This window comes from Ictalurus punctatus, chromosome 1 (assembly GCF_001660625.3).
Source record: "Ictalurus punctatus breed USDA103 chromosome 1, Coco_2.0, whole genome shotgun sequence".
Taxonomy (NCBI): Eukaryota; Metazoa; Chordata; class Actinopteri; order Siluriformes; family Ictaluridae; genus Ictalurus; species Ictalurus punctatus.
Window position 1 is genome coordinate 9,898,180 of NC_030416.2, and position 21,820 is coordinate 9,919,999.

Sequence of the window (21,820 nt, forward strand, 5' to 3'; positions counted from 1 at the left end):
AGGACTTGAGATTACTGTGATTAAGTTATTTTGGTACCTGGCAATACTTTTCTTTTGGGGCTGTGTTTTTCACAGATAACTGCCACCTACAGTACTTGAGTAGGGCAACTTATGAAAACGTTTGCATGTAACACAATGCACACTTACTGGCCAGTTTAATAGGAACCTTTGTACACCTGCTTATTTATGCAGTTATCAGCCAATGATGTGTCAGCAGTGCAGTGCACAAAATTATGCAGGTACTGGTCAGTGCTTCAGTTAATGTTCACATTAAACACCAGAATGGGGGAGAAATGGGATCTCAACGATGTTGACCATGCCATGGATGTTAATGCACGTCTACAGTAACTCGTTTCGTCATTTTGACGAATGGGATACAACAGCACCACTCTGGGTAAACTCTGGAGACTGTTGTGTGTAATGTGTGACGTGAATATTTACTGAAACTCTTGAACCTGTACATGCATTGTCCTGTTGCCACATGATTGGCTGATTGAATAATTGCATGAATGAGTAGGTGTACAGGTGTTCCTAATAATGTGGATGGTGATTGTATATCATGGAAATTATGCCTGCTAAAAGAATGTTAGGAAAAGGAGGGAAAATGAAACATTCAACACCGAAGTATATTTAATGTCTAATTGCTTAATTGTTGTTGTGAGCCATGACGGAGATGGCCAGTGTTATAGAAGATACCAGTGATATTTTAAACTAGTCACAATTACTTTGCTGTAATCTACCACAGTATGGATTATATACTGTCATATGCTTAGGAACTTATACATGGACCATTGGAGGATTCTGTGGATAATGGAATGCATAAAGCCTGTTATCCAGTTGCTGCTCAAGTAAAGACAATGGACCAGTGACAATGGACAAGTGTGAAGCACTTTTTGTGTTTGTGTGAATACTACAGTTCTCCATGAGAACGCAAGATGAACTCAAATGGAATAAGACTCTCGCTCAACCCTTTTTGCATTTATCACACCACATTGGTGTTCCAAGACTCTGAGCTGGACTACTGGAGTCATTTACTTAGAGCCATAAATCTGCTCTTTTGGATTCTACAGGAATGAACTGTGAAAGAAAGTCACACGTTTAAAAAAAAAAACAAACAAAAAAAAAAAACAACTGGATCTCACCTCATGTCTACTGGACCAGTAACAGTCTCTATCTAAAAGTGGCCTTAGATACATGTACTAGGATGAGTTGGGTGCACGGGTGAATACATGGCTGTATGTATTGTATGACATGACCACACAACATTACCTGTTTCTTTGAGTCTGGGATAAATCTAAGCCTCATACCTCCTACAAGTGAAACATAACAGTAGTGATTTGCTATGAAAGTTGAAATGTAGTGATGTTGAACTACTGTTTAATCATTTGTTTATTGCAATAAGAGACAAGCCATTGTGTTACTTTGTGAACCAGCATCTGTAAAGTATTAAACTATTATCTAACCCTTACATCATGAGGGTGGGGAGTCTGATGTAATGGGGGGGGGGTGGACGAATATGATTAAAATAGTATTTAAAAATGGACTGTGTGTTTGTGTCTAGCATGTCACACTGACAGTTTGTCAATACTCCTCAGTAAAAACAAGGTCCAGCTGAAATGCCTTTTTATTTTTATATTATTATATATTTCATTTTTAACGATGAAGATTTTTTTTTTCGATCATGTTCTGTGAACTCTGAAAGCATTTTAAAGGTATGCAACATATTCTGAGTTCATTTCAATACCATATCAGCCTTCCCATCCTGTTTCCTGTGTCTGAACAGCCTATTTGTCTCATTTGTGTGCATAAGAGGGGTTAAACTGCTTCACTGTTATGCAATTTATGAAACACACAGTTAGTGAGAGAGAGAGGGAGGAGAGGAGGGGAGGAACTTCAAGGAAAAACATCCACCCATCTGCCGAACGCTATTTTTAAGAAGTGGCTTAAGCTTGACAGACAGCTGGATTTTAAACGCCAAAAAAGGATAATGAGGTGATATTTAATGATCTATCCTTTATGTTTCTCATGATGTTTCTCTTGTTCCTGTTTGTGATCCTCATCAACTGCAATTATTTGGTGAACTACTGAGCCATGAGCGTCCCGATTGCACTTACTCTACTTGTGCTGTGTGCGGCCAAAGTGCATTGTGATCAGGACAGTCCAGCATGTCCTCGGAAAGGTAAAGGAACGATAGCCTTCATTTCAGCTGTTACTGTTACAGATGAATGAGGACGATGATCAGGCTGTTTGCTTATGGAATAAACACGTTGCGTGCTCACTCTGCTAATATAATTTACAGTAGTCATATCTATTTCGCATCATTGAGCAAATGGTGTGTGTGTCTATATATGATGAAGATATATATATATATATATATATATATATATATATATATATATATATATATATATATATTTTTAAATACATTCAAGATAATTACATATCGACTGCCTTTTTCTAAAATAGGCATAGTGTGGGGATATAGTGTGTGACTGCTAATCTGTCTATGCCACTTGTCTCACCAACTGTAGGTGTAATAATAAAATGATTAAGTACAGTGGTGCTTGAAAGTTTGTGGGTTTGTTTGAAGTTTCTATATATCTGCATAAATATGACCTCAAACATCATCAGATTTTTACCCAAGTCCTAAAAGTAGATAGAGAACCCAATTAAACAAATGAGACAAAAATATTATACTTGGTCATTTATTTATTGAGGGAAATGATCCAATATTACATATCTGTGAGTGGTAAAAGTATGTGAACCTCTAGGATTAGCAGTTTAATTTGAAGGTGAAATTAGAGTCAGGTGTTTTCAATCAATGGGATGACAATCAGTTATAAGTGAGTGCCCTGCTTTATTTAAAGGACAGGGATCTATTCAAAGTCTGATCTGTGAAGATCATGTTCATGTATCATGGCACAAACAAAGGAGATTTCTTAGGACCTCAGAAAAAGAGTTGTTGATGCTCATTAGGCTGGAAAAGATTACAAAACCATCTGTAAAGTGTTTGGACTCCACCGATCCACAGTCAGACAGATTTTGTACAAATGGAGGAAATTCAAGACCATTGTTACCCTCCCCAGGAGTGGAGACCAACAAGTATCACTCCAAGAGCAAGACGTGGAAGTCCGCGAGTTCATAAAGGAACCCAGGGTAACTTCTAAGCAACTAACGGCCCCACTCACGTTGTCTAATGTTAATGTTCATGAGTCTATCATCAGGAGAACACTGAACAACAGTGGTGTGCATGGCAGGGTTGCAAGGAGAAAGTCAACGCTCTCCAAAAAGAACACTGCTGCCCTTCTGCAGTTTGCTAAAAATCTCATGGACAAGCCAGAAGGTTCAAATAAAAATGTTTTGTGGGTGGATGAGACCAAAATAGAATTTGTGGTTTAAATGAGAGGTATTATGTTTGGAGAAAACACTGCATTCCAGCATAAGAACCTTATTCCATCTGTGAAACGTGATGGTGGTAGTATCATGGTTCAGGCCTGTTTTGCTGCATCTGGGCCTGGACTTCTTGCCATCATTTATGGAACAATGAATTCTCAATTTTTCATATATATATATATATATATATATATATATATATATATATATATATATATATATATATATATATATATATATATATATATATATATATATATAATTATATAAAATATACACCGGTGAATTCTAAAGGAAAATGTCAGGACACCTGTCCAGGAACTGAATGTCAAGAGAAAGTGGGTCATGCAGCAAGACAACGACCCTAAGCACGCAAGTCGTTCTACCAAATGATGTTTAAAGAAGAATAAAGTTAATGTTTTGGAACGGCCAAGTCACAGTCCTGACGTTAATCCAATATAAATGTTGTGGAAGGACCTGAAGCGAGCAGTTCACGTGAGAAACCCACAAATATCCCAGAGTTGAAGCCGTTCTGTACTGAGGAACGGGCTAAAATTCCTCTAAGTCGATGTGCAGGACTGATCAACAGTTACCGCAAATGTTTAGTTGCAATTATTGCTGCACAAGCGGGTCACACCAGATACTGAAAGCAAAGGTTCACATACTTTTGCCACTCACAGATATGTAATAATGGATCATTTTCCTCAAAAACTAAATGACCAAGTATAATATTTTTGTCTCATTTGTTTAATTGGGTTCTCTTCATCTACTTTTAGGACTTCGGAAAATCTGATAATGTTTGAGGTCATATTTACACAGATTTTTTTTTTGTTCTCAAAGGCCAAGGTTTCACTTATTTTGCATCTAGGGTTTTCCCTGATGCTGGTACTTTTAGCTGCTCATCATTCAGTCTAAAAGTCAAAAAAAAAACTGTGTACTATACTGATTTCTCTGTTTTCAGAATTATCTGATAAATACGGAAAATCAGTATTAAATACCTAAGAGAAGACTTCAATACTCTTAGATTTAAAGTCACTTTTATTTTTTAAAAGAGCATATGAATGTGATATAGAAGGATCAAATGGAGATGAGTCAGAGTAACATTCAGAAGACGGAACTGAGACTGTGGTGCTTTGTTGTGCAATTTAACAGTTTATCTGTACAAATCAGTCAACCGCTGTACATGCAAATTCAGGAAACTGGGGAACAAGTACAGGGGCTATTGTAATACCCCTAATAACGGCTCACCTCTATTCCTGCTTGCAAGCTGATCATTAAAATGTAAAAGTGCTGGTGTGGTCTAGATCCTCAGTACACTCAGGAAGAAAGGTTTCACAATGTCAAGAAGGATTGCATGGGGGCTATTCCAGGGTGTATTCTCACCTCAGGTTTATGCAGTTATTGGAGGTGAATGAATGAAATAATTAATGAACAGTCATCATCATTAGCACAGTAGAAGAGGCTTGCATGAAATTAACACAACTATCACACAACAATTGTAGCAACAATGTGAAAAATCGAATAAAAAAAAAAGTATTAGAAAAGTAAATCAATAACAATTATTAATAAGTCTGATGGTCTTGTGAATGAATGTTACCTTATTGCAAGGTATCTGATATGTTTTTCTTTAACAGTACACATAATGATATCAAAATTTGACTAATTTGAATTGTTCATTTTCTCTTAGAATCCTATCCTGGTGTGCTGACCTTGAACGTGGGGTCAGAGGTCATCCTGGGATGCAGGGGCGATGTCACTGTGGATAGCGTCTCATTAGTAATGAGTACGAAACACAAAGAGAGACTCGGGAGAAGAGGAGATGTAACTAGCCATTTGAAATCTCAAAAAGCCAGAGAGAGTCCTGGTACTACTGGAATACACAATTTACAAACTGAGAACTTTGCCACCAATGGAAAACACAAACTTCAAACTGCAACTGGAGTATATGCTAAAGTTAGTGAATCTGTAACCACTGCTAACATGGCTATCAGCTCAGCAAAGGTGCAAATGGGAAGTGGGCAAGGTTTGCAGGCGGTTAATCAATCCACTAAACCCAACAGTGTGGGCAGAGTTACAGAAGAAGGAGGGGCTTTTAGCATAACCCTGGAAATGGGTTTGAGCACTGAGAGGAGTACCACCACAGAATATGAAGAGGATGAGGACTATGACGAGAAGGTGGAGGGATTGAGAGTGACCAGGTCCATTAAGAGGCAGGCACGGTGGACCCGGAATGGTCAGCTCATGCGAGAGCGTTTGGAAATTGGTGGGGCTTTGAGACTTCCTGCGCTTCGGTTGACTGACTCAGGGAACTACAGCTGCTATAGGAGAGGCAAACTAGTTTCATCTGTTAAAATCAGTGTTGGCAGTAAGGAAACATGAATATACACACACACACACACACACTGACATATTGATGACAAATGATGCATAAATCCTCTGGTGTCATTCTGGTGACTAATACACCACCCAAACACTCATATCTCTCATAGTCCCTCCAGAGAGACCTACCCTGTCATGCTACAAGAAATCTCACATCAGCAAAATCCGGTGTGAGTGGATATCTAGACAGCCCATCATCCCACAGCCTCAGTGTTACATGTTCCTCAGGAAAGGGTAAGGGTGGGTGTGTGTGTGTGTGTGTGTGTGTGAGAGAGAGCGAGGGAGAGAGAGAGTGAATGAGTGAGTCATTCAAAGTTAGTGAATGTTCAGGAATGCTTTTGTTCAGATGGACATGATCTTCCATTCTTTCCATTTTGAACCCCTAAATTCCTGTAAGTGATTAGAAGTCATATCATGAGACATCTAATTATTAGTTGTTGCTTTGTCTCACTGATGTACAGGTTCATTAGACTTTCCTTATTGTATTAGACCTTTACAGTATCTGGTGAATAAGAAATCAAAACGATGAGACAACAGAGACTAATATATTTTTTTTTAATGGATTTACATTTACATGTATTCATTTGGCTTTTTATGAAAAACACACACAACTGATACAGGACCCAATTCAAACCCTACAGCTTGACTTGAGGGCTCACAACCTTCTGATCATTATTGTAGAGTTTTACACTCTGCCACGGCAAACGTGTTTGGAAGAAGATGCAGGGTGCAGCTGGTGTCCGTTGACTGTGAGGATAAAGCCCTCATTTGCATGTGCTGCTCAGTGAAATCTCTTAAGCACTAAGAAAAAGAAAGATAAGGTTTCAGGAGTCAATGGTCAGGTGCACATAAAGAAATTTTTAAGGTGTGATCATTGTGAAAATAAAGATGTATACAGGCAGGGAACTTTTAGGCCTGCCTTCAAAAATATTACGGTTAATCATTGCTCGATTTGAAATATTCTTCCATTAATATAATGCACATCATAATAAAATTCACCATAGTCGCCAGGTCAAAACCTGCGTATTTCTGCAAGCAGTTGCTATGTGGCACTGTCTTCTACTCTTAAACAAAATTGACAATATTATTGGCCTGGTAAGATTCATTGTGCTACATAGCTTTACGTTTTTTTTCTAATCTTAACTCACGGTGGGCTTAATACGTTGATGAGCTAGATCAGGTGCATTGAGTACAGGAAACTGTGGAGGCAGTAAGTTCCCAAGACTGTAGTTAAGAACTACTGTTTAGATCTAAATACCAACACTCCGTTAGTGAAGAGTCCAAAGCCCTCTCTCACCATTAATACATCATTTTTATAGACCTCTGGCCATTTGTATTTGAATTAATCAATTGTTTTCACTGTATTCTTATACTGGAAATGTATAGTGCACCCCACTAAAGGTACTGTACATTTTGGTTGTCTTTTTTTTGAAGAATTACAACCATTCTTTCTCTCCCTTTTCAGATTGGAGAAGATTTCCCGTGTGAATTGTTCGTACTCTGTTAAGCACTCCCGCTGCTGGTGTGCGTTACCTAGTGAAGGGATTGACAGAAGATCCTATACAGCTCAACTGTGTGTGACTAATACAGCAGGCAATGCCACAAGTTCTCCATACAACTACATTCCTCAAAACATCAGTGAGTGTATATGTATTTCTTTTTTTTTCTTTTTTTTTTCCAAAATATTTTTTTTATACATATTCTAGATATGATTTTAATGTTATTGTATTGTATGCTCTCTTTCTCCTAGTAAAGCCAGATCCTCCAGCTCGAGTTGTAGTAAAGTCAGTCAAGGGTGAGCCTCACACGCTGAAGGTCTCCTGGTCTTTACCTGCCACCTGGAAGCAGAGCTTTTACTACATCCTTTCTTACCAACTGAGATATCGTCCTGAGCATGCCAAAGAGGTACGTGTATGCACGTGTGTGTGTGTGTGTGTGTGTGTGTGTGTGTGTGTGTTTTTTTTTCTCATATTCTGCTACTGTACATATTTGTATATGAGAGCATAAGTCTTGTGGGAAAAACATATCTTAACATCATAAAACATTTTATGAGACATTGAGGTTTCTGCATGTATAGTATGTGACCTTAAATCACAAATCGTAGTAAATGTGCATTAACATTTCAGTCTGAGAGAACCAGTATGTTTAGTGTGTGTGTGTGTGTGTGTGTGTGTGTGTGTGTGTGTGTGTGTGTGTGTGTGTGTGTGTGTAGTATCAGCAGGTGGACATAGAGGATGCAGAGCTCTTCTGGTTGATTTCAGACGCTCTGTCACATGTTCGGTACGAGGTTCAGATTCGTGCAAAAGATGAGTATGATGGACAGTGGAGTGACTGGACCAGGTCTGTGTATAACTACACATGGACGGGTAATTACAGTGCGCACACACATGCCACATACAACTCCAGAATTATGACTCCTTCACCTTCAAGGAAGTTCAAAATGATTGTATAGAATAAACAGAATGAACATTACACACAATGATTCAATTATACAGATCCACACGGAATATGTTGTCGAAACACAAAACGAGTGTTTTTGCACAAAAACATTGTACCATTTAAGATTATGGATAAGATTATATTCAAATACAAATTTACGGCACCACCCATATGTTTCCCCTTAAAATATCACGTATTTAACACGTTATGTATTTTACATGTCTGTCTAATTTAATGCTGTCTTTCTAACAAAACACTAGTTACATGATTGTTACATACTTATGCAACTGGGATTCTACGAATACCGGATTGAGAATCTATGAATGCCATGGTATTGAGAATCAACTGGATGTATACGTTACTAGCGTTCTTTTTCACCCCTTCTAAATAACCTGAATAATGCATGTAACAGTGTCATGATGAAGCAGCTTATGCTACTGGTAGGAGCATTGTTAACCTTGTACAAACTGGAGAAGTCGCCTAGTTGTGGCCTGGTTGTTGAATTCTGTGCAATTCTGTGGTAAGACTCAGTGGTAAATGTGAAAGCCGTACAGTGTATATGACGGGGCCAGTGCATTCTACAGGGAGAACCACAATCATCCGTGAGTTGTGTTGGCTGTTTTGGTGTTAGGGAACCCTTTTATATCATGAGACAGAGAGTCATAATATGAACAATGAGGGTGGTGGGCCTGTGCCTTGAATGGGGGTGTATAGAAGTAAGTCATCGAAATACAGCAGCATCCGAATGCCTTTGGCCATTGGAGGAGACAGGGCTACCTTCATACATCTCAAAAACACCCAAGGTGCTAGAGAGAGGCTGAAAAGCACCTGTGTTTTGAGGTGATGAGAACATGGAAATAAGTGTCATGACTATTCTAATGATTCCTGAATGTTCATTAACACCACTCCAGTTTTAGCAGTTTATCTAAACCTTAATCCATCTAAAGCAGTCCATCACTGGGCAGCAAAAAGATATACATTTGCACTTATTCATTTATTCACACACAAGAGCAATTTATAAGAGTCAGTCCACCTACTGGCATGTTTCTGGGAGGTGGGAGGAAACCAGAGAACCCAGAGGAAACCAACAGATCCACTTGAAGAACATGCACATAAATTCCACACAGACCTTAAACCGAGCCTAGGATCGAACCAGGAACCATGTTTGGATGCTTCTTTAAATAATAAATTTCGATCTAGTTAAAACAATGATAAATATAATGTTAATAGCAGCCATGTCACAAAGTAATATTTTTGATAATGGAATAATCATGCAGATACAGGTCACGAGCTTCAAGTAATTTTCACATATTGTAAAACATCAGAATGTAGGAAAAGTGTGATCTCTGTGACTTTGATCATGGTTGCTGGTGCCAGATGGGCTGGTTTGAGTATTTCAGTCTCTAGAGTTTACACAGAATGGTGCTAAACACTAAACAAAAAAAATATCCTATGAGCGGAGGGTCTGCAAGATGAAACGCCTTGTTGATGAGAGATATCGGAAGAGAATGGCTAGACTGTTTTAAGCAGACAGGAATGATGTTGTAACTCAAATAATCACTCATTACAACCATGGTGAGCAGAAAAGTATCTCAGCATGCACAAAACATCGAACCTTGAGTTGGATGGGATACGCAAGCAGAAGACCACATCCGGTTCCACTCCTGTCAGCCCAGAACAAGAATCTGAGGCTATCATGGGCACAGACTCACTGAAACTTGACCGTTGAAGATTGCAAAAAGAAAAGATAACAAAATTATTACATATAGTAATCAAAATGGGGACATAAGATACAAATTCACAAACAAAACAAGCCCACTTTATAACATAAGTGTGTGTGTTTCTGTCTTTATAGCTCCTGAAACCACTGTTGCCCCTGACATTAATACCAGTCTGGTAAGTTCTACCTCTACACACACACACACAAGCACGTGCACACATGCGCGCACACACAGGGGATTAAAAAATCCCTAAGGATCACAGTTGTAGAGTTGTAGAGGTTTTGTCATCAGTGCCTCCAACAAGCTATTGACAAAAACTGTCAATAGTCTTTTCTAAAACATAAAGGCTCAAATTTAGCCTATTACCCAAAAACACTTAAAATTCAACATAGAAGCCAATACTCACATCTACCTCTGAGCCCAGTTGGAGATAGAAAAAAAATACACCAGCTGTGAGTGAGAAGAAGCAAGGGTCCAGCTTTATTGTTCCATTCCACCACACGAGATCCACACCGATGAGAATTCTCAGAAGTGATCCGATACCCTGAGCTTAAGCTCCAGTATTTATACTGTACTTACACAGTAAATAACCCATATGTTTCAAGAAGACTATGATCTCACTACCAATAGGGTTTTAAAAAAGAGCTCATCTACCTTACTCTTATGTTCCAGAAAAGGGCTATTCCACTTACACATAGAATCAAAACCAGGGGTTTCAGATTACACATAAAATCAGAACCAAGGGATTTCAATAACCCAGAGACTCAAAACTAAGGGATTTCAGTAACCCAGAGAATCGAAACCAGAGGATTTCAGTAACCCAGAGAATCGAAACCAGAGGATTTCAGTAACCCAGAGAATCGAAACCAGAGGATTTCAGTAACCCAGAGAATCGAAACCAGAGGATTTGAATTACCTGTAAAATCCAAGTGGAGAGACTAAACAATCTAGAGTGACCTTGGTCTTACTGTTATCTCGCGGGGGGGCAGCTTGACTCAGCCACCCTTATAAATGGCTCCTCATGGTTCTTTCTTAAAATTAAGGCCTTCCTTGCGAGCCTGCATTTCTAGTTTATAATTTATTTTCATATTAGCTCTATATCTCTATTTTATATATAGTTATACTGCTTGAAAACACGGTTTACTGTACTTCCTACTTCATAATATCATTGTATTACCCTTCTACTGTCCCACATTTCCTATTATTCTGCTTTTTATAAAGAGTATATATATATATTATTATTATAAGATATTACCCTTATAATATCTTAATATTCCTTTTTATTATTCTTATAAAGTTGTTGTAGTATGTGTGTGAGAGAGAGAGTGTGTGTGTGTGTTTGTGTGTGTGTGTGTGTGTGTTTGTGTGTGTGTGTGTGTGTGTGTGTGTGTATGTCTACTTGCCTGCCCTTGACTGTACGAGAGTGTGTGTGTGTGTGTGTGTGTGTGTGTGTGTGTGTGTGTGTGTGTGTGTGTGTGTGTGTGTGTGTGTGTGTGTTAGCACTCCTCAGCTCGTATACTTCTTTTTGACTTTTTGACTAATAAACCATAGTGTATTACTTTTAAAGATCTAAGATCTTTAAAGTGTGAATCCAATTCAATATTCAATATCAGTCAATATCCGCCTCACACTGCTTCTGTGTGTCTTGGTGCCCGTCTTTTCTTCTTCTCCCCTTTGCTGGATGCTAGGTCTCCCTTATGTTTATTTTATGACATTTTTTTATCCACAACATAGTGATCATGTCACAATCTTTAGCTTATATGAGGAACTGAGTGGTTTCAGGCTACATTTTGTGTTTTAATAGTATTAGAAGCTCCTGAAAAGGCTTCCAGATAACATGTTAGCATGAAGGTGTAGTGTCTTATTAGTTTTGAGAACAGTGAGGGCTATATTCTGATGTGTGCATTATCACAACCCAGTTTTAGCGTTTCCTCTAAACCTTAATTGCGACACAAGACACATACAGTTGCAATCAAAATTATTCATCCTCCACTGCAAATCAGGTTTTTTGCCAAAATTGACAGACTTTAAGTTGTTTGCAGTGAACAAATCAAACAAAAGCATTTGAAATAGTTCAACACAATGAATGCTTCAAGTGGTTTCCCCGAATTCAACTGAAAATGCAATATAATGACTTCTCCAGTCTCAAAATTATTCAACCCGCTGAATAGAATCCATCACAGCAGCACAAATATGCAAAATATGTGATGTCTCAAGCACATCTAATGCAACTAATCAAGGGATTCATTAGTTGCACCAGGTGTGTTTGAGCTGGAACACATGAAATACCTGAACTGGCTAGAGGCAGAAAATACATGAAATACCTGGACGAGGCAGAAAAAGGAAGCTATCAATGGCTGCAAGCAGATTTCTGAGAAGACTTGGTGGCAACAGGCACTGAGGTTTCAGTGAGCACAGTAAGGCACGTACTAAATGCAGAAGGTTTCCATGCCAGAACTCCAAGACGTACACCACTACTGACCCAAAAGCACAAGAAAAGTCAGCTCAGAATCATATAAAAAACTACGGAAGTTTTGTGATTCTGTTCTGTGGAGCGATGAAACAAAACTGGAACTTTTCAGCACGATGGATCAGCGGTATGTCTGGAGGAAGAAGAATGAAGAAAGAACACTGTGTCCACAGTCAAGCATGGTGGTGGCTCGGTGATGATCTGGGGCTGCTTTGCATCCTCTGGCACTGGAAACCTGCAGCGTGTGGAAGATAAGATGGATTAATTGAAGTATCAGGAAATCCTAGGAGATAGTCATGCCGTCTGTGAGGAAGCTGAAGCTTGAGCGTCATTGGACCTTCCAACAGGACAGTGATCCCAAGCATACTTCAAATTCCACCAATTCTTGGTTGCAGAAGTCATCCTGAAAGATTCTACAGGGCCATTACAGTCAGCTGACTTGAACTCTATAGAAAATCTCTGGTGAGATATGAAGGCGGCGGCTGCAGTACGCAAACCCAAGAATATTACTGAACTGGAGGCCATTGCTCCTGAGGGATGGGTTAAGCTTCCTCAGGAACACTGCCAGAAACTCTGCATCTCATTTGCAGCAGATCATAACAGCAAAAGTGTGCTCTACTAAGCACTAAAGATGCTTGCCATTAAGGGGTTGAATCATTTTGAGACTGGAAAAGTCATTATAAGCTACATTTTCAGTTGAATTTGGGGAAACTTGAAGCATTCGCAACTATTTCAATTGCTTTTGTTTGATTTGTTCATTGAAAACAGCTGAAAGTCTGTAAATTGTGACAATAAACCTGATTTGCATTGGAGGTTGAATAATTTTGATTGCAACGTTATTTACTTAATCACACATAGGAACGATTTAGAATACAAGTCCTCCTACAGGCATGTTTTGGAGGTGGTAGGATGATGGAGAACCCAGAGGAAACCCACACAGATATCGGGAAAACATGCTCAGAAATTCCACACAGACCTCGAAACCCTGGTGTTGTGAGGCAGAAACACTACTTGCTGCACCACCATGCTACTGTGTACGTGTGTGTGTGTGTATATATATATATATATATATATAAGCATGGACATGCAAAGGGGTAATCCTGAGGGGGTATTAATCTTTCAAATACACAATGTGAACTCCTAATGGATAATCCTGTTGGAGAAACTTCATCAGTCATTATAGTAAAGTAGCCCATGTTACTTTGTTTGAAAGGTAGAATGCATTAAGTTTTAAATGTGTACTAATAATTGTGTTGTCTGTTTTAGCAGAAAAAAGTTTGCTTCATTACAGCTATTTGTATCCAGCAAATTCTGTTCAGATTAATTGTTGAGGACAGTATATACATGCCCTGTCACTTAAGAGCTGTCTTATCTGCATACTGTATTAGGGACCAATGTGGATATTTCCTGAAGGTTCCGGGGGGTTGGAAGATGAAGTAGGTGAGTATGTATGCTGTGCTTATTACAAGCAATGAAAACTCAGGTATTCAAGATAGACTTACTTAAAATTAGTATGTATCAGTATCTGACTTTAAGAATTTATCCCTTAATCTAATATTAATAATTAGCAACAAACTACACTACACTGTACTCTACACTACAAAACATGACATTTTAGCAAGTTAAATATCTTGAATATAGTCAAACTGATCCAGCATTTCCTATTAAAAGATTATAAGAAGCCTAATATAAGATTATGAAACCTATTTCTAGACGTTTTCTTTTTATTATTATTATTATTATTTATTTATTTAATTTTTTTTGTAATTTGAAATTGAAATAGTCTCTGTCTATTGGCAGATCATCTTGCAAATATTAAGCATTTATTTCTAGAAAGGAGCTACGTTATCTGCCAACAGAACAAGGAACGTCAGTAAGCATCGTAAAATGTGTCTAAACATAAGCTCAATAATCTTAGATTTGGTTTCATTTTATAATAAGAAATAGCAGATAAATTTGACTATTCAAGATATTTTTACTTTTTTTCAGCTAATTTTAAGTGAACTTAGATGTACCTTTTAACTATATTTGAGGTCATATCATTAACCAAGGTTGACAGTGTAGAGCAGGGGGGTCAGACGTATGGTCCGTGGGCCAATGAATTTTGAAAGTGAAAAAATGCATAAAAGACACAAACTAGAAATTTTTAATAAAATGCTATTCCTAAATTATCCGCTAGGGGAGCACTGTTTTAGTCAGAGCACATCCCTGGGACTCAGACCGAACAGCAGATGGTAGCAATACGCCTTCTGCTGTTTGTTATTACACTGTGACCAGTTGTAATGCACACATGTAAATGATAATCGGAAGCAAATTGCACGTTTGTCTTAAGAAATCTGAGGTTGTTCATAATATGTTTTGTAAAAGGATATTTCATTAAATATGAAGATTTTCCTAATATATTTGTACTTCTTTGCATGAAAACAAAGGGAAAAACATGGACTTATTGTTATTTATAGGTAATTATGCTATGATTTTATTGGCCTGGCCCACTTGACATCTAATTATGCTATATGTGGCTCCTGAAATAAAATGAGTTTGACACCCCTGGTGTAGAGCCTAGGTGCGTGCGTGCGTGCGTGCGTGTTTGCACCTTTGATCCACTTCAAATCATACAATTTGCAAGGACTACTGGACATTTATATATGGAATATACTGCCATGTTTATTTATTTATTTTGATTAGGTTTGCAGTGTTTGGCAGACACCCTCATCCAGTGTGACTTACAGAAGTGTTTTGTAGTTTCTCTCAAAAACACATCCTCATGCTAATTCACAAGTTCAGGGACTAAGAATATAATTGAGAAAGGTTTGTGAAACCCAGTCATTTAATTGACTTTAATGAAAGGAATATGAACAATACTGAAAGTGAGCCAACACAAACCCATAAATTAAGACAAATAAAACTAGTTTATTATAACAAGAGAAAAGCCGCTATATAAACAGAGGATGGGCCGCTATATAAATAGAGGATGGGCCGCTATATAAACAGAGGACGAGAAGGAAGATTAAGGTTACACTAAGGAAATTGATACTTGTATGTTTTTTTTTTTTGGAGGATGAAAGCTGGCTTATAAATCTGTTCCGTTTGCTACAGCATCTTCTTTTAACACTGTACAACACTTCCAGCATGTCAGCTGAAACAGCTTTAAAAATGGCTTCCCTGTGTGATGTGCTTGATCACCTGAATACAGTGTAGATATATATTTTTTTCTCCTCTGTTTTCATGTCGCACCATTTTCTTGTCACCTATCTATGGAGTTGTGAAGTAGGACCTGAAATTTTCAATCTTGTTGAATGGCTGACACTGTAAATGGTGGGGCATACCAAATGTCCAATGGGGGTGAGTCCCACTTGTCCCTTTAGACAGGTCACCACTGCTAAACACTTTATGTGAGTCAGAGGTCTCAAATAAAACTAACTTGAGGTTTTCCCGGTATAAATATGATTTTCAAACATACTAAACATATCTAAATTAACAAGTAGATCCAATACAGGTATTTTTTTCATAGTTATACTTAATGAGGTACAGTATGGTTTTTTTTATTTTATTTTAAATTAATTGTGTTATTTTGTTGTCTGCCATTGATCAAGAGGGTAATGCACTAAAAGGCAAAGAAATCATGGCATCAGTAATGTAACCACCTTTGTGAGTTATATATGTCCTTGACATCTCTCTCTCTCTCTCTTTCTCTCTCTCTCTCTCTGGTGTGACAGAGATTAGACCTGCTGCTGACGGTGATGGTGTAATGTGGGTGAATGTGATGTGCATAGTGGGAGTCTGCCTCCTTTTCACCTTCATTATAATCTCTGTCTACTCTCTCAGGTACTTCTGCACTTTCTTAATTCAGTTTCTGCTTCATAAATCCACAGTATTCTTTCACTCTAGGTCACAGGCCAGTGATGGAGCTGAACAATAGTGGAGTTAAAAGAGGCCACAAATGGCCCACTGGTAGTCCTGGGATTTGAACTTAGAATCTACTGGTTACTTGTAAGCACAGGTTTACTCCAGGTCCCTTATCACAATTGTTTTTTCCTGCTATGGCTTTCCATAATATATTCCCTAAAATATTCCAGGACATCAGATCTATATTAGCATTCCTAATATGCCTGATTTATACAGTACATTTTGTACAGAATACAGCTTGCATTGCTTAAAACATTGCCTAAACTGAGCATAGTCATTTTAATGATCACAGATTAATTATGTACAGTTGAGGTCAAAAGTTTACATATGCCTTACAGAATCTGCAATATTTTTTTTTTTTTTAAATAAGAGGGATCATAAAAATTGCATTTGTTTTAATTTAGTACCTGGATAAGCTATTTCAAATAACAGATGTCTACATATACTCCACAAGACACAATACTAACTAAATTTACACAAATGAACCAGTTCAAGAGTTTACATACGCTTGATTCTCAATACTGTGTGTCGTTACCTGGATGATCCACGACTGTGTTTGTTTTGTGATAGTTGTTCATGAATCCCTTGTTTGTCCTGAGCAGTTAAACTGCCCACTGTTGCTTATCCAGCATCTTCTGCATATTTGACCCATTTCGAAAAGTAGCTATATGATTTTGAGATCCATCTTTTCACACTGAGGACGACTGAGGGACTCGTACACAACTATTACAACAGGTACAAACATTCACTGTTGCTCAAGAAGGCAACACGATACATTAAGATCCAGGCGTGTGTGAAATTTTGAACAGAATGATCGGTGTAAAGTGAATATGATGCACAATAAATTAAACCAGAGGATGATCAAATAATATTAAATAAAAAGTGAACTGGTTTGCAGTGACCACCTTAAGGTCCCACTGTTTTCCTCATGGGTTTCTGTCTGCCTTTCTCTCTCAGAAACAGAATGCCATTGATGTCTAAAAAGAAAAAGGAGAGTGTCTCTTCAGCCTGCTCTTGTTCCTCTCCTACTCCTCTCCTTCAGCAGCCCCTGATGACTCAGAGAAGCAATCTTCAGGAAGGGGAAGGGGAAGGCATCTACTTACACAATGTGGACTACTTTTTTTCTCCCAGTGAATCTTATAGATCTTGAGTAAAGAATCTGTTACAGTGCCAAGGCACTCTCTGAAAGCGCACACACACACACACACACACACACACACACACACACACACACACACACACACACACACACACACACACACACACATACACTGATTTGCCTCTCAAAATGGTTTGCTTTTCTCCCATAGACAGCTCTCTGATCTTCATGTTGGCTTCCATTCTTTATAACAACAAATGCAGTTTTCACAGGTGAAACTGAAGTCTAAAATCAAGAGTAGATGTTCAGAGCGATTTATTGTTTAGACAATCCATCTTACAGGACTCACCTTGGTAACATGAAACACTTCTCAGTCACATGTTCCAATATTTTTGCTTGCAAATTGGGTGGTCTGATACAAAAGGTGCTACGTTCTATGTCACTAAAACACATCTACATATAAACACCATGAAATAAAAGCTGAAATTCTAAACTCATATTCGTCTTTTGATCTCACACCCAAATGTCTTCAGTCTACAGCAAAAAAAAAAAAAATTAATGTATTTGAATTAAGTTGGATCTGTTTACCTGAGGAGCCAATAAATATATCAAGTCATGTATATAAATAAGAAAAGAGACTGGAGACTATGACCCAGTCAGCATATTCATTGAGCACTTCTCCTCATGGAATAAACTTCAAAGGGCTACTACCTTATGCAGAATGCATAAGGATGTGCATTCTCTATTCACAGAATCCTAAATCCAACCATTTGGGCCAATTTGATAATAGGATGATTGGAGTCAAAACTCAATTTGGAGATGGAAAACTTGGAGAACTTTCGATGGAGCATCTTATAAATGCAGAGAAGGCATTAATATGCTTCAACCAACAGCAGTCCTTTCCATGTGAATTTAGTTATCTGATGAAAGGATGTACTGTTAAGAAAACCAGCAGTACAGTGGTGCGTGAAAGTTTGTGAATTTTCTACATTTATGCATAAATATGATCATCAGATTTTCACACAAGTCCTAAAAGTAGACAAATATCCCAATTAAACAAATAAGACAAAAAAATTATACTTGGTCATTTATTTATTGAGGAAAATGATCCTGTATTAGATATCTGTGAGTAGCAAAAGTATGGTCGACCAACAAAGATCCGTCAAAGAGCAAGACGTGTAATATTCCACAAAGTAACAATTGAATCCAGGTTAACTTCTAAGCAACTAAAGGCCTCTCTCACAATGGCTAATGATAATGTGCATGGTAGGGTTGCAAGGAGAAAGTCACTGCTCCCCAAAAAGAACATTGCTGCCTTTCTGCAAGTCAGAAAGCTAACTGAAAAAGGTTTTGTGGATGGATGAGACCAAAATAGAACTTTTTGGTTTAAATGAGAAGCTTTATGTTAGCTTAAAGGAAAACACGGCATTCCAGCATAAGAACCTTATCCCATCTGTGAAACATGGTGGTGGTAATATCATGGTTTGGGCCTGTTTTGCTGCATCTTGGCCAGGACTGCTTACCATCATTGATGAATGAAGTATACCAGTGAATTCTAAAGGAAAATATCAGGACATCTGTTCATGAACGGAAACTCAAGAGAAAGTGGATCATGCAGCAAGTAAATTACCCTATGCACACAAGTTGTTCTACCAAAGTTAAAGAAGAATAAAGTTAACGCTTTGGAATGGCCAAGTCAAAATCCTGACCTTAATCCAATAGAAATGTTGTGTAAGGACCTGAAGCAAGCAGTTCATGTGAGGAAACCCACCAACTTCCCAGAGTTGAAGCTGTAATGTACTGAGGAACGGGCTAAAATTCCTCCAAGCCAATGTGCAGGACTGATCAACAGTCACTGGAAACATTTAGTTGCACTTATTGCTGCACAAGGGGGATCACACAGAAATATTGGATACTTGGTGCCATTTTTCCTACTTGGAAGTTTGTTGATGCTGGAATGCTGAATGATGAAGCAGAAAATGGCAGAATTACCTTTAAGCCGTCTAACCTGCGACTCACCTGCATATGTGTGTATGTTGGATGAAAATTAAGATCGAATTAAAACACAAGGGAGACAAGCCTGGGAAAATACGGGGGGTTATTGCAGATGGAGGGTAACATAGATCAGGTCACAGGGTTCGTGGGAGAATAATTTGTAGGAGGATAAAGGAATGTTAGGATATGGAGAGAGGGGAGGGGGGGGGGGGGCATGAGAATACTCTGAGCTGCTGGGTGAATATGGTGTGGGGCTGAGAGAACCAGAAGCAGGGCTAAAGCCATGGTCAACCCCAGAGATAGCCATGTCCTCATCAGAAGAATTCCCAGGAAAAAAACCAGAGGGTGTCTCTGTTTGAGTAGAAACAGCCACGGAAACCGTGGCAGGTGTTATCCGGAACCGTAAGGGGGGGACCACAAACATCAGGGTCAGCAGTGAGGGCTTCAACTAGCAGAGACAGATCTGCTGAAAGGTGCTCTAATTGATAGCATGCGTTTAGGTCCAGGCCTGTGTCCTGGAAGGAAGGAGGGAGAAAACGTAACATTGTGACATTTGCCTCAGGCGTGAGCAGAACCTGGTTGGTCGTGACGTTGATTTCAGGCGGGAGCAAATCCTGGTTGGTCGCGATGTCTGTTTCAGGCATGAGCATAACTTGGTTGGTCATGTCTACAGCCTCGTCGATTTCAGACTGGAACTTGGCGTGGAAGGTCACCTTGTTGACCTTTAGTTTGGAACTTGGTGTGGGAGGTTGTCTCTTTGACCTCAGACAGGAATTTGGCTTGGCAGGTCATCTCTTCAACTTTGGACCGGAACATGGCTTGAGAGGTCGTCTCTTCAACCTCAGACAAGAACTTGGCTTGAGAGGTCATCTCTTCCACAGGAAATGGGCTTGAGAGGTCGTCTCTTCGACCTCAGACATGATCTTGGCTGGAGAGGTCATCTCTTCGACCTCAGACAGGAACTTGCTCTGGGAATGAGACTGCCTCGTGGGTCTCATGCTGGAGCTCTGCAGGTGAGACTACTTCGTGGGTCTCGTGCTGGAGTTTTGGGGAGCACGTCGTCACGTTGACCTTTGTCTGGAGATCGGCAGAGGAGACCACATAGTGGGTCTCAGGAAGGAGCTTAGGGGAGGAGCTCACCCAATTTGCCTATTCATAATAGGTGGTGAGCGGCACAGCAAGTGTTTCTGTGAGGCAGGCCTCCTCCAAAAGATCCTCCAGGATGGCCCTGGATTCTGGACTGCCGAACACCATGATGAATAGTCCCACAATCTGAGTTACATTCTCCAGTCCCCTGGATCCCATGGCTACTAGACACTGAACCCACTGGCGGACTGGGCCAAATAAAACGGGACAACATGAACCTTAGCCATTGCATTTTGCCAGGCTTGGGGTCCACTAGGCTTGAAAAATAGAGCTGGCAGTCAACAAGAAAATATTGAGGGTAGCCATGAAACCCATCATACTGATCTGGGAGATCTACAAAAGTCCACTGAGGAAACTGGATCGAATCCAAAGCTGGGATGGTTCACTTGGTTTCCTTAACATGATGTCCCCTCCGTCTTCCTGCTGCATCCATGGTAAGGCAAAGTATTCTGTCACGTATTCCACATAATGAAGGTTAGGATGGATACAAGTGCAGATAAGAGCTTTTAATAAAAAGAGACAGGCAGACAAATCCAAATCATAAGACAATGGTCAGGCGATACACAAACAGGCATAAACGAGGCAAGGCGAGAATCAAGAATGAGAAACCAGAAACTAGATCAAAGACCATGAATCAAAACGAGGAACAGGGTACAAACACTTGGTATGGTGATAACACTCAATACTTCACCAAGTCATTGTGTTAAAACAGTCTTTTTATACTGTGGTTGTGAATGCTTGTGAATTTGATGCAGATGTGTGTGATTTAGAATGAATGAGTGTTCTGGGAATTGCAGGCCATGTTTGTAGGCCACAGTGCAGGATGGGAAAGGTAGTAACTGGTTTGCTGTGACATGATAGTGACACAATAATGACACAGCTTCATTTGTATTTTCATACGCTTGTAACATAATAAATGTTCTACATGTACCTCTGTAGCCCTTTCTTATTGAAACCATTTTTTGATAGGAAACTAGTTGAGGTGCTGATGACATGAAATAAAAATTTTAAACGATTAAAAGATGTAATAGTGGTATTTTTGTTATATTTATGTTGCCGTTGGTTTGTGAAGGTTAAAATATTAATTTAACAGCTTAGTGTTGAATTTACAATTGCAAATTCAAATCTTCTTTCAATTTAATTACTTTCTGGACTCGGCCAGACTCGACTTGGACTTGAGTCCGACTCTGCCCCTTTTGGACTCGGTCTCGATTGGTTAAGGACTTGGTCTAGACTCAAACTCGACAAAGGTGGACTCGGACCCAACACTAG

General features: G+C 39.0%; 2 protein-coding genes and 1 long non-coding RNA gene across 5 annotated transcripts in view; 2 read left to right on the forward strand and 1 right to left on the reverse strand.

The window, feature by feature from the left end:
- Positions 1-21,820, forward strand: part of atp8b2 (ATPase phospholipid transporting 8B2) — an 85,236-nt gene that overhangs the window by 55,636 nt on the left and 7,780 nt on the right. For 2 of the 3 annotated variants that reach the window (XM_017468913.3, XM_053680385.1), the window contains one exon: positions 774-1,131. The exons of the other annotated variant lie outside the window; for it this stretch is intronic. The gene's annotated coding sequence lies outside the window, so the exon portion shown is untranslated. Of the gene's footprint in view, positions 1-773; positions 1,132-21,820 lie in introns of those variants that run through there. 3 annotated transcript variants of the gene reach the window in all.
- il6r (interleukin 6 receptor) lies at positions 1,872-17,904 on the forward strand. The gene is made up of 10 exons (XM_017468925.3): positions 1,872-2,179; positions 5,081-5,758; positions 5,883-6,006; positions 7,238-7,410; positions 7,523-7,677; positions 7,985-8,138; positions 10,067-10,107; positions 13,791-13,842; positions 16,119-16,227; positions 17,266-17,904. The coding sequence occupies exons 1-10, from the start codon at positions 2,092-2,094 to the stop codon at positions 17,456-17,458; spliced, it is 1,767 nt and encodes a 588-aa protein (XP_017324414.1). The 5' UTR covers positions 1,872-2,091; the 3' UTR covers positions 17,459-17,904.
- LOC124628002 (uncharacterized) lies at positions 6,314-9,953 on the reverse strand. Its single transcript, XR_006982388.2, has 3 exons — positions 9,827-9,953; positions 9,249-9,407; positions 6,314-6,573 (listed from the first exon to the last, which is right to left on the reverse strand). It is a non-coding gene; the product is annotated as an uncharacterized LOC124628002 (long non-coding RNA).